We start from the raw sequence: 14035 nt of genomic DNA on the forward strand, positions 1-14035 counted from the left end.
CTCTTTTCCTTCCCATTTCCAACCAGCAGAATCCGGGGGTGACACTTGGTGTGGTCCTTGAGGTCAGTCCAGGGATGCTCAGGGGCCATGAGCTGTCAAGGGTGAAACCCAAGCCCTCCCATGTGCAAAGCTTGTATTCAGCCCTTTTAGCCACCTACTCAGTGCCAGTATCATTTCTTCCACCTCTGAAGACATTTTTAAACACCAACCAGAAGAAATAAACCTAAAGTGAGAAATCCCACTGGTGAATGCACACTGCCACACCTTTGCTTCTGTTTCTGCAATGACCAAGTGAGTTCTACCAGCCCATATGGGTCTTTGGCAAGATGAAAGATTATAGAAGAAGGTGAGGAAAGCCACTCCAAGTGTGACAATAAACACATTGGTTCTAGGGAAGGAAGAGGCTGCCAGGCCTGGGGCAGAGAAGGGCTGGAATTGAAGGTTATGTCTGTGGCACAGCTCTAAGGCTGGGGACTACACTGAGCCAGAGACATCAGATAGAGTTTGTAAAGGCAACGTCAGTTCAGTAAACAAACTCTTGTTTCAAGCACTGCTCTACCTCCAACAATCTAACTATTAAAGGGCCGTATCCAAAAGGCCTGGAACACCCAGGGCAATAAAGAGCTAAGTCAGACAAGGCTATGGAATCTAGGATCAGCAAGTTTGTATTTGGTAAGTTCAGCAGTAAAGGAAGTGGTAGAAGTTGGGGTCAGGCATCTCTTAGCTTCTGCTCTGTTTCATTTTGTAGTGCAGTTGGCTTCTCATGCCTGATTTCCTCCTCTAGACTGTCATGCTCTGAACAGAGGGACTGGGTATATTTATTTCTTCTTCTGAGGCCAGTCAAAACAGACAACACCATGAATGGTTCAACAAGCAAATCACTATCAAGCCCTGACAAACTTGAAACAGCTATCCTGACTTTTCAGCTTAGAGAAATGAGAATAACCTTTCAGATGACTGCTGAGATGGTCCAGAAAGTAATTTGCAGAGGACCAATCTTAGCTTCTCTTATCTTGATCTTGTTCTTAAATAAACAACCAAATGTGGCCTTCACCTAAATCACCAAGGTCACAGACATTAACCATTTTCTCACAACCAGGTCACAAGTTTTTGTTGGCTTTAATATTTCCTCTCCAACTAAATGCTACTGCAATAAAAACAGACATTGCGCTTAATGACTAATTCAAATTCCAAAGAGAATTGTGATATAGAATCAATGGAAGGTTGATAACAATCACTTTTCAACATTTTTGAGTTGATATGGAGAGCATGCCCTATTTTTTTAATGTGTTTTCCTGTGCTTCAAGTCCCTAAATTAACGTGAGAGATTGATTTCCACTCAAGCAGCAAATACCGTTTATAAGCAACAATAGTTTGATTTCAAAATGATTTGAAGTAGTTGAAGGAAACACAGTTTGTCAATAGTTCCACCTCTTCGCCTCTCCCATCCCCTTTACCTTGTTTTTCTTTACATTCTCCTCTTTACTCTTTTACTTTACTAGAGAGAGAGAGAGAGAGAGAGAGAGAGAGAGAGAGAGAGAGAGAGAGAGAGAGAGAGAGAGAGAGAGAGAGAGAGAGAGAGAGAGAGAAAATCCCTTACCTCTAAAAGCTCATCTCCAATCCGCATCCTTCCATCCAAGGCAGCGGGTCCTTCCGGGTTAATTCCCACCACAAAGATACTCATGCGTGACCGGTCCTTATTACCAGCAAGACTGAGCCCAAGTCCATTCTTATCCTTTTCAAGTTCAATGATGTGTAATTCTCCAGGCAGGTCTGCATATCTTTGCCTGATTTTTTCTATTAAGAAAAAAATAAAAAAAAGCAAACACATGTAAAAAGAAACAAAGTCATTGAATCTATAGTCCAGAAACGCCAGCATTTCCTCATTCTTACTGTACAAGACATGCTTTTGAGAATGAAGTAATTGAGCATTTTATAGTCTTATGAAAAGGTTACTGTTGTTCAAAATCCTGTTTTCTTCATTTAAGAAGTTAGCCATAGTTTCCCTTTAATCCAAGGAAGTGTTTGGGAATAAATTAAGTTTGAGTTTTTAGCTTGAAAGACTACCCAAAAAGTACTCTTTTGGGGTGAGAGAGATATCCCTAAAGCAGGAAACCTGGGGTTTAATCTGGGAGTGACCTTGATGGACCCCAGCACTCTACACACTGAAAGGCCAAAAGAATAAGAAAGATAAACTGAGGTGCTAGGTAGGAACATCACCCTGGGCGCTTCAGGGGGAAGGTTGTTCCTGCTTTGGAAAAAACTTGAGTCTGCCCAGCTTCACCAGGGACAGAGGGAAAGACTTTGAACAAATATGGTGGTCTTAAGTCATCACTACTTATTTTAGGACATGACTGGCTATGCTTTATTTGTGTGGCTTCAGTGCCACCAAAGTCTGGGGTGTGATAAAGCTTGAATCGTTTACCAGAGCTCCATATGCTACCAACTCTGGCCCAGTATGCTGCCATGCTTATGGCTTAATAAACGCTACTGTGGGGCCAGCCAGACGTCTCATCAGCTGACAACAAATCAGTAGATTTTGACTAAACCTCTTTACATTACATCTAACACTTAGCTTGTGTTCATTGTACTGAGAGGAGACCTAGCAAATTGAAAGTTTAATTCAAAGAAGGAGTCTTCAGGCCATTGGGAGGTAGTGGGGGACACAGCGGGCAAATAGCTTAATCCCTTATATCTCTTTACCATACCTACTTATCAAACACTGTTTGAAAATCAGAGAGTGCATAATTGTATACTTGTAAAAATTGCTTTCTGTATATATTTGTAGTAAAAGGATAAGCAACACATAATTGTTTACCTTAGAAAAAGAATAAGTCAGCCCTTTTTAATAAGGATTTTAAAGGATATATTAGAGAACTTTCACTGATAAGACATGAATAATAATAAAGAAGAGAGTAAATGGGGAATTTGCAACATATAACAGTCTTCATCTAAGAAAACCCCTGAAGTCATAGAAACATTGAAGTAAAAACAAACAACACTATTTTTATTGATCATTACCAAGAACATGGGACTATGATGAGACTTTATTATTATTTTTTCCAGATAGAGGTTTATTTAAAATTTAATTTTCTCCTTGAGCATGCAAAATACAAACTCCACAAAATGTTTATATTTTTACTTTGTAGTTCACAAATATACAAAAATAGAAATCTGAATTTTTTATTTTTGATTGCATATTTAATTGACATGTCCACTGAGTTATAATAATACCTGAATTTTGGTAGTAGAGTTTCACCATCTTTATATCTGAATATAGCATAGTCACATCATGGAAAAAAGGTTTACAAGGCACAGTGAGCAAGGTACTTTACCACATCTAAATATTAAAACAACAAATTTTTTTTTTTTTTGGTTTTTGGGCTACACCCCATGATGCTCAGGGGTTACTCCTGGCTATGCACTCAAAAATCACTCCTGGCTCAGGGGACCATGTGGGAAGCCAGGGATTGAACCAAGGTCAGCCCTAGATCAGTCATGTGCAAGGCAACCATCCTACCACTGTGCTATCACTCTGGCTCCCACAACAAACATTTTTCTGTTTTTGTATTGAGTATGCTCAGGGGTTACTTCTGGCTCTGAGCTCAGAAATTACTCCTGAAATTACTCGGGGACCATATGGGATGCTGGGATAGAACCTGGATTGGTCATGTTCAAGGCAAACACCCTACCCACTGTGGTATCACTCTGGGCCCCAACACAACAAACATTTTATTGAATGTTTATGCAATGATTGAAATAGAAGTGCTAGCTGCCACAGTGCTGGCAACACAACACTCATCTTTTTAGTGATGCAGGTCAGCGAATAAACACTAAATTAATTGTGCTAGCCTGCACTGCTTTTAGACTCCCAAGAGTGAACAGGACCAGCTACAAGAGATTTCTTGGAAAAAGCAGAATTTGAGCAGAAGGTTTGATAATGTGCAGAGACATTGGTTACAGGAAAGAGAGTCCAAGGAGGTGGGGGCAGAAGAGAGAGTGTGAGGCCATCTGGAAGCAAAATGGAAATCTGGATTCTTAGATGGTGACAAAAAATGAAAGTGAAAGGTTATATATTCCAAGGGGAGAGAAACCCTCTATCTCCTAGGCCAAGGGAATTCCCGTTTCGGATGACCCCAATATTTACTGTGCCTATGCAGGAAGGGGGGTGGAGAGACAAAAAAAACACTAAATAATCCTTCTTTTTCTTTCTTTTTTTTATTTTTATTTTTATTTTTATTTTTTATTATTTTTTTATCTATTTTTTGTCGATTTCTTTGTTTTGGGGTAGATATTGAAGTAGTTGTCCATTTTTTAAATTATATATTTACTTTTTCTTTCTTCTTTTCTCTTCTTCCTCTTTGCGACTATGGCAACTATGTGGTGCATATTTTTATTGCTGCAGTGCTCACTGGATATCTTATTTGATTCCTCTTTTTGAACTGTTGTGGTGTTTCCCCTTCTTCTTTTCCCCTTCGTCCCTCAAACCAAGGATGAGAGCCTCTAGAATGACTCTGCTCACAGTCGGCGTAGTCAATTTTTACCCCATTATATTACCTTTCTCTTCCTCAAACAAAACCACATAACTTGAACTTTCTAGTCCCGCCTCCCAATTAGAGGGGGCAGTAATGGAGGCACCAAGACCAAACAGTTATAAGACCACTAAGTAATAAACTAGACACAGAAGGGACCACGCATTCTAGCACCCCCGGGGGGGCGGGGGGGGAGAGTGGAGGATATGGGAGGCAGGATGGGAGTGGTTTTGGGAGGACAATTCGGTGGTGGGAACTCCCCTGATTCAATGTAAATATGTACCTGGAATATTACTGTGAACGATATGTAAGTCACTATAATTAAAATAAAAATTATATTTAAAAAAAGGCACTGGATAGATTGCAGAAATAACATCCTAATTTAGGGGCACTGCATAGGTCCTGGGTTCCCCCAGGGATGGAGCCTGAGATAACATTTCATGGAAGAAACTCATCTCATGGATTCTACCATAATAGTTAGTTATACTTTCCTCTATTTGCTAGATTTGTTGGGGGAAGAGGGAGAAGCACTATATTTAGAAGACACAATGAATCAAAAGCTTAAAATCTCCCCTTTAGAAGACATTACATTAGAAAGCAATTTGTTTCCCCACAATTCTGGAATCAAACAAACAAAAGGAATTCAATGTGTTAGATAAAAGAGACCACTACATCTGAGAGAAAATACACATTTTGGAGGAGGCACAAAGAAACTTTGATAACTTCTGTAATTCTCAAGAATTATGGTTGGAGTGATAATATGACTATCACTTGGGCAGGGCATTTGTTTTGCATGATGAGGCCGACCAGGTTTGATTCAGGTTCAATCCCCAGGATCCCATATGTTGCTAAAGCACTACCAGGTGTAATTTCTGAGTGCAGAGCCAGGAGAAACCCCTGAATATTGTCAGATGTGGTCCTAAAACCATAAAGAATAAAATAAAAAGAATTATCTGGCAGGCTGTGTCTTTCAACCCAGCACAATTAAACATAGGACAAAACCTCTTGTATTTAGACAAAAATCAAGCTGAAAGAGAGATATAAAAGAAACATAGTATTCATAATTAACACAATAAGTTTGCTATCTTAATTTTTTTTTAATTTTAAACTTTATTCATTGATTGATTGGTTGGGGGGCCACACCCAGTGGTTTATTCAGGGATTATTCCTAGCGTTGCACTCAGAAATCACCCCTGGCAGACTGGAAGACTGTATGGGATGCCGGAATTGAACTGGATCCCTCTCAGGTCAGTTGCATGCAAGGTAAATGCCCTATTGCTGTGCTATCTCTCCAGCCCATCTTAAATTTTGTCTAGATTAGATATAGAAAAAGCAGAATTTAGAGCTTGAGTGATAGTGGGGACATTTGCCTTGCATGTGGCCAATCCGGGTTCAATTCCCCAGCATCCCATTTGGTGTCCTGGCCCTGCTATTTCTGAGTACAGAGCCAGGAATAAACCATGAAGGTGTGGCACCCCTTATAAAAGCAGAATATAGAAGGTGGTTTATAATATGGAGTAATTTTTTAGAAAACAAGTAAAAATTTTGCTAAACATTATACCCAAGGAGTTGAGAAAGAACTGCCTCATAAATTGTAAAATGAGAGAAAGCAGCATGGAACTCGTGGAAAGAAAACATCACCACAAAATAAACAAACACACACACACACACTTTAGAATTAAAGATAAATAAAATTAAAACCAATTTTTCTGAAAACATTAAGGCTATAAAAACTAATCAAGGAAAACATAAATGATGCAAATGTATTAAAAATGGAAAGAGAGGGGCCGGGCGGTGGCGCTAAAGGTAGGGTGCCTGCTTTGCCTGCGCTAGCCTTGGACGGACCGCGGTTCGATCCCCCCGGTGTCCCATATGGTCCCCCAAGCCAGGAGCAACTTCTGAGCACATAGCCAGGAGCAACTCCTGAGTGTTACCGGGTGTGGCCCAAAAACCAAAAAAAAAAAAAAAAAAGGAAAGAGAAAATAATTGAAAACTAGTTTTAAAGTTATGAATCAATATAGACTTTAAAAGTTTTAAATCACTTTTTTTTTTTTTGGTTTTTGGGTCTCACCCGGCAGTGCTCAGGAGTTACTCCTGGCTCCATGCTCAGAAGTCGCTCCTGGCGAGCACGGGGGACCATATGGGACGCCAGGATTCGAACCGATGACCTTTTGCATGAGAGGCAAACGCCTTACCTCCATGCTATCTCTCCGGCCCCTAAATCACTTTTTTAAACCTTTTTGTTGCTGTTGTTATTTTTAGCCACTTTCAGTGGTGCTCAGGGCTTATAATTCCTGGTGGAATTTGGGGGACTACATGTAATTCTAGGGATGAAACCCAGTTTGACTGCTTAAGGCACACACCTATCCTGCTTTACCCTTTCATGGTCCATTTTATTTTTTTATTTGGGGGGGGGGGTTGGAGGGTTGTCACACCCATCGGCACTCAGGGGTTACTCCTGGCTCTACACTCAGAAATTGCTCCTGGCAGGCATGAGAGACCATATGGGATACCAGGATTCAAACCACTCTCTGTCCTGGATCAGTTGTGTGCAAGACCAATGTCCCACAGCTGTGCTATCTCTCAGGCCTCTCATAGTCCATTTTAAATTTAGATTTATTTTCACCTTTAATTTAAAAAAGTTCTAAAACAAACGAAGTTAAATGCTATGATTTGCACAAGAAAAACAAACTCATTTTTTAAAAAATTAAAATGATAATTAAGGGCCCGGAGAGATAGCACAGCGGCATTTGCCTTGCAAGCAGCAGATCCAGGACCAAAGGTGGTTGGCTCGAATCCCGGTGTCCCATATGGTCCCCCGTGCCTGCCAGGAGCTATTTCTGAGCAGACAGGTAGGAGTAACCCCTGAGCATCGCTGGGTGTGCCCCAAAAACCAAAAAAAAAAAAAAAATGATAGTCAAGAATATATTCCCTTTAAAGAATATCTTGTTGAGGGAAGGAAACAATAATACAGTGGGTAGGGTTCTTGCCTTGCATGTGACTAACCTTGGTTCTAACACCAGTAGCCCATTATGGCCTCCCAAGCACTGCTAGAAATTATTCCTGAGTGCTGAGCCCAAATTAACCCTTGAGCATGATCAGGTATGGTTAATTAATAAAAATATTTTCTTGAGGCTGCAGAGATAGTACAGTGGATAGGTCACTTGACATGCGTGCACTCAATCCAGGTCTGATCCCTGGCACATGATTTCCCAAACAATGTCAGGAGTGATCCCTGGGCACTGAGCCAGGAGTTATATCTGAAAGCACATTCAGGTGTAGCTCAACTCTTACCCCATCCACAAAGGAGTGAGTCCACCTAGGACAAACTTCTTGTTATATAGGGAAACGAGGATAGTAAAATATCAATACTTTTTTCCAGAAAAAAAATTACTATATTAATAGGCGAGCAGAAAACCAAATTCCCATGTTTAGAGACTAAGAAAAAAAGCATTTGAGAAAATGTGACTTCTAGTTGATCCTTTACTGTTCCAAAGCGATTTACAAACTAGAGAGAAGGTACTTTCTGAACTTAAATTTATAAATAGAAAATATAGCAGATAGAGGCTGGAGCAATATCATAGTGGCAGGGCATTTGCCTTCCACATGGCAGACCTGGAACAGACTGAGGTTCAATCCCAGTGTCCCATATGGTCCCCTGAGCTTTCCAGGAGCAATTTCTGAGTGCAGAGCCAGGAGTAACTCCTGAGCGCTGCTGGGTGTGCCGCTTTTCCCAAACAAACAAACAAACAAGCAAAAAACACCAAACAAAAAAGGAAAATATAGTAGATAAAGAGAACCACAGCATTTAAAACCAACAGGGAATGAATACACAGAAAATACCTACAAATTATGCAGAGAAAGGTAACAATACTTAACAGAAAGCTGGTCAAAAAAAAGATATACAATGTAAAAGGACCCTAGCCATGTTTAATAAATACCCAGATTTATAAGTAACTAGGAAAATCCAAATTTAAATGAGATCTAATTGCACTATTAAACTGGCAAATGCCCGAGAGCTGAGTCATTAAGAAGAGCTAGAGATCTGGGACTGTGCAATCCCAGGCACCATGGCTGGAATGCTGAACGGTGTGTCTGTTCTGGAGAGCAGTCTGGCACTTCTTAATCAAATTAAGCATACACATCCTCTCGAAATCAGCATCTCCAGTCTGGGGCACATATGGATATGAGCAACTTCCTCCACAGGTCTCAGGGGAATGATGAGTAGAGGTTTGGCCCAATGTTATTTGAGATAGCAGAGAGCTGGTGATAATCTGGGTGCCCATCATTGGGGGGGAGAAGCTAGATTAACTAGGGGAGCAGACATCACAGTCTACAATCAGCAGGCAGGAGTGGCTGGAAGAAGTAACATGAGAGTTTTAAAAACAGCCCTGAAAGGACAAGGAGCAATTTGCATGGGGTCACTAGTTTTCAGGTAATACCATTTATAAAAATTGACTTTACTGCATAAAAACCCATAGCATTGGGCTGGAGAGATAGCATGGAGGTAGGGCATTTGCCTTGCATACAGAAGGACGGTGGTTCGAATCCTGACATCCCATATGGTCCCCTGAGCCTGCCAGGAGCGATTTCTGAGCGTAGAGCCAGGAGTAAACTCTGAGCGCTGCTGGGTGTGACCCCCCCCCCCCAAAAAAAAAAAAAAAAAACCAGCATAGCACCTATTTTGGAAGCGGGCTCACAAAGTCACAAATACTGAATATATCAAAACAGTTAATTATAATTGATGTAAAAGAATAGGACTAGAAGGAACACACGCACACATACACACACACACACACACACACACACACGTCAGGAACCTGCATAGCAGACCCACAATGGCAACAAATTACAATGACTATGTCATGCAGCCCTCTACACCTGGAGAAGAAAAGAATTATGCTGAGAAAGAAGAATATTAATATAAAAAGAGGCTCAGGCCACTGGTGTGGTTCAGGGGTAAAGTGCCAGTCTTTGATATCTAGCAGTGAAAAAAAAAAAAAAGGAAAGAAAAAAAAGAAAGGAGGTAATAAAGCATTAATGGAAAGGCGTTCAGAACTGGTTTAACCTTCTCAATTTTCAAAGAAAAATAAAGCAGCCTCTTAGACTACTAACGACATAGTCACCCATTTACATATAAAAACCACAGAAGGATGAGAGGGATCATTTTCTTGGGGAAAAGCTGGCTCCATCTCAACAGGTCAAGAACTGAGATGAAGGGGAAGGAGAGAGTACAGAGTGTGGGGCACTTGCTTTGCACAGGGCTGCCCGAGTTCGATCCCTGGTATTTAATATGGTCCCCTGAACCTGCCAAAAATAAACACTGGGTAGGTATGGCACAGAAAACAAACAAACAAACAAACAAAAACAAAAAGAACTGAGATAAGGTTGGCTCTAAATACTCTGGGAATGCATTTGTGGCAGAATAAAGAGAGCAAAAATAAGAATTCAGTTCAAATCCTGGCCCAGGTTCTGAAGATACAATTGTTTACCACCTGTAGATCCTAGGCTTGCACAATGGGCTTTTAAAATGTGTGTTACTTGGGTTGAAGAAACAGCACAGGGGTGGAATACAGATTACTAAGGCAAGCAAATGGAAAACAACAACATCAAAACTAACCCCTAGATTTGATAAAATCTACAAAGGTTCCCAATGGGAGGGGCATATGGGAATGTACAGTGGGGCCATGTAAGGGTGGGGTGGCACTGGAAATTTGGTGAGAGAGTAGTGAGAATCACAGACACATAGGAGAGGGAATTCCCAGAAGCCTGCAGCATTGCAAAAACAATAAGTCAATGAAAAAATAAAAATAAAACATGTTTTTTCTTTTTTTTTTTTGGTTTTTGGGCCACACCCTGTGACGCTCAGGGGTTACTCCTGGCTATGCGCTCAGAAGTTGCTCCTGGCTTCTTGGGGGACCATATGGGACGCCGGGGGATCGAACCGCGGTCCGTCCTAGGCTAGCGCAGGCAAGGCAGGCACCTTACCTCCAGCGCCACCACCCGGCCCCCATTTTCTTTGTTTTTTTTTTTTTTTTTTTGGATGTTTTTTCTTTCATACTAAAAACTACCTTCTCAGAATAGCTTTGCATTCTTGATGTGGGAAAATAAGACCAAGATATCAAAGTAATTTGCTAGAGGTCAGTCAGCTGATAATATATAAGGATATACCTCACCCCTGTTTTGTCTGCAAGTCTTTAGAGCACTATCTCAGAGGCTTCGATTTTCCTAATGGAGAATAAAACTCTCATTAGGTGTCTCAACCATCCAGTCCACTGATCTCTTCTACATCTGAAATAGTGCTGGGCATTTGTTTGCTGGTTAATTTAAGCAAAATATATGCCCGCTGAGAGCATAAATGGACAATTTCTCCAGTCTTAGTGGTCCTGCCACACTATTCTGCCAATACTCCAAAGACCTCCGCATGAAAGTAATTTCAGACTCCAAAGCATAAAACACAATTCTTTTTTTAGACAATGCATGCTTTTATTTCAAAGAAGTAGAAGAATGGGTTCCTCTTTAGATTTGTGTTCAAAAGTCTTGTATTAAAAGATTCCATTAGGGCCATTTGAAAAACAAATGATTCTGTGTACATTATCCTTTAAAACCCACTCTATCAATCTGAAGACACTTGAAAAGCCAAAAGGGCTTTAGTTGATCGTTTTTGCCCTGTGCATCATTAAAATAGGATGTGTAATTTGATAGTAAAAATGTCAAATGCTCTGTAACATATATTGCTCTTTAATCTTCAGTCAGATTTTTTTATTGTTCAGATTTTCAGGCCTTATGGGTTACCCTAAAATTTCTATTTATACACACAACCAGGAAGGGCTGTAAAGATGTCAAATTCAACTCTTCAGATACATTAAATGCTAGGTTTTACTATATCATGAAATCAAAACCTTTTAATTCAGGCAAAACAAACTGAGGAAACATGTAAAGCTATCTCCTTACACCATTTCCTCTCCTTGAACTCCATTCTATAAACAAAGAAGTGAAGATTTCATCTATGGTTCTGAAGCTAAAAACTAAATGTTTCTGGTACATACTTTCAATTATTTCTCAATGGAACTATGCTAAGTTTATATTTGAGTTAGGTTAGCTAAATCTGCATCCTATATACTCATTTTAGAACTCCATACTTTTTTTAGACCTTAGTACAACTTAAAATAAGAGGGTTCCCTTAAGAAATGGAAGCAATGGGTCTCCAGGCCTACTCTCCTTAAATCCTTTACTCACCAGGTTAACTACCTGGGTCCTACCAACGACGAAAATCAGTGAGCATAAGGTAAAGGTTAGGAACGAGATCAAATTCTCTTTCTTCCCAGCTTCTTAAGTCACTCTCTTGGGAAATCAGTGGGTCAATTACATGCAGATCTCCCATGCAATATGAAAGGGGCTGCTACCACAGTCCTAACAGTCAGCCATAATGATCACAAACATAATTTAAATTAGTCTTTCTTTTCCTCCCTCCCTCCCTCCCTCTCACCCTCCCTCCCTCCCTCCCTCCCTCCCTCCCTCCCTTCTTCCCTCCCTCCCTCCCTCCCTCCCTCCCTCCCTTCCTCCCTTCCTCCCTTCCTTCCTTCCTTCCTTCCTTCCTTCCTTCCTTCCTTCCTTCCTTCCTTCCTTCCTTCCTTCCTTCCTTCCTTCCTTCCTTCCTTCCTTCCTTCCTTCCTCCCACTCTCCCCTTCTTTCTTCCTTTCTTCCTCTCTCACCCCCTTTCTTCCTTTCTTATTTTGAAGCATGTTCAGGGCTTACTCTTGGCTCTTCACTTAGAGGTCATTCCTGGTGAGCTTGGGGAACCATATGGAGTACTGGGTATTGAATCTAGGTTTGCTGTTCATTTGAATCTGAGTTTGTCTTATTTGGTGCAAGACAAACACCCTACCTAGTGTAGTCTTTAAGTATACTCTTCACAAGACTACTCTAAAACCAAGAGACTCTCTGAATCCACAGCATGTTTCAAAATCAATGAGACCCTCATTCTGACTATGTAATAGATAACTGAAGAAGCTCTATCTCCGTCATTCACTATCCATCTCTCTCCACTCCCAGACTGCCTTCCTTCCCTTCAAATCACAGACATTTCCTATAAATTTTAGTTGTTTCTACTCAGTAGGTGTATCAAGAGAAAAACTAGAATTTTCCAAGGGAAATTACATTAGTATATTAAGAGTGGAAATAGGCTTGAACTCTAATACTTGAAAATGTCTGTTGAGTCAGATTTTGGAGTGACTTCTGCCTTCTGAGTACGCTGATTCAGCCAAATGGTTCTGTCTCAAGTGCCAGGTGTCTCCACTACACAAGAACTCACATTGTCTGGCAGATGGTCTAAGACAGCTGGGAGATATTTCCATAGCAGGTAGGGAGAAAATAGGTAATGATGTTGTATCTAAAGAGAATGGTCTTATAAATTTTATAATATAAAACATAGGTCTAATCAATGCTGAATGGAAACAAGTGAATTAATCAGGGAGTAATTTGGAGGCGGGAGAGAGGATAGAACTTAGCTTAAGAAGTGAGAATGAAGGGGCCGGGCGGTGGTGCTGGAGGTAAGGTGCCTGCCTTGCCTGCGCTAGCCTAGGACGGACCGCGGTTCGATCCCCCGGCCTCCCATATGGTCCCCCAAGCCAGGAGTGACCTCTGAGCGCATAGCCAGGAGTAACCCCTGAGCGTCATCGGGTGTGGCCCAAAAACCAAAAAAAAAAAAAAAAAAAGAAGTGAGAATGAAAAATAGAAAAAGAAAAGAAGAAGAAAAACAAAACAAACAAACAAAAAAAAAGAAGTGAGAATGAGGTAAGGTAATGGAGGTAAGGCATTTGCCTTTCATGTAGAAGGTCATTGGTTTGAATCCCGGCATCCCATATGGTCCACCGAGCCTGTCAGGAGCGACTTCTGAGCGTGGAGCTTGGAGTAACCCCTGAGCACTGCCAGGTGTGACCCAAAAACAAAAACAAACAGAAGTGAGAATGAGGGGCCAGAGAGATAGCATGGAGGTAAGGTGTTTGCCTTGCATGCAGAAGGATGGTGCCTCGAATTCCGGCATCCCATATGGTCCCCCGAGCCTGCCAGGAACAATTTCTGAGTGTAGAGCCATGAGCAACCCCTGAGCGCTGCCAGGTGTGACCCAAAAAACAACAACAACAACAAAAGTGAGAATGAAAGAGAGGGAAAGAAAAAAAAAAAGAGGCGCCGGAGCAATAGCACAGTGATAGAGTGTTTGCCTTGCATGCAGCTGACCCAGGACAGACCTGGGTTCCATCACCAGTGTCCCATATGGTTTCCCAAGCCAGGAGCGATTTCTGAGTGCATAGCCAGGAGCAATCCCTGAGCATCACTGGGTGTGGTCCAAAAACCAAAAAAAAAAATAAAAATAAATACCATAAATAAAAGAAAAAGAAGGGCCTGGAGAGATAGCACAGCGGTGATTGCCTTGCAAGCAGCCGATCCAGGACCAAAGGTGGTTGGTTCGAATCCCTGCATCCCATATGGTCCCCCGTGCC

At 41.2% G+C, this 14035-nt stretch overlaps 1 protein-coding gene across 1 annotated transcript in view; it reads right to left on the reverse strand.

Moving 5' to 3' along the window:
* The window catches only part of PATJ (PATJ crumbs cell polarity complex component), a 367443-nt gene that overhangs the window by 146272 nt on the left and 207136 nt on the right, over positions 1–14035 (reverse strand). The window contains exon 28 of the mRNA XM_049774382.1: positions 1601–1797. Coding sequence (XP_049630339.1) covers positions 1601–1797 — 197 coding nt within the window. The remainder of the gene's footprint in view (positions 1–1600; positions 1798–14035) is intronic.

The sequence above is a fragment of the Suncus etruscus genome, chromosome 6 (assembly GCF_024139225.1).
Source record: "Suncus etruscus isolate mSunEtr1 chromosome 6, mSunEtr1.pri.cur, whole genome shotgun sequence".
In the NCBI taxonomy this organism is placed as follows: Eukaryota; Metazoa; Chordata; class Mammalia; order Eulipotyphla; family Soricidae; genus Suncus; species Suncus etruscus.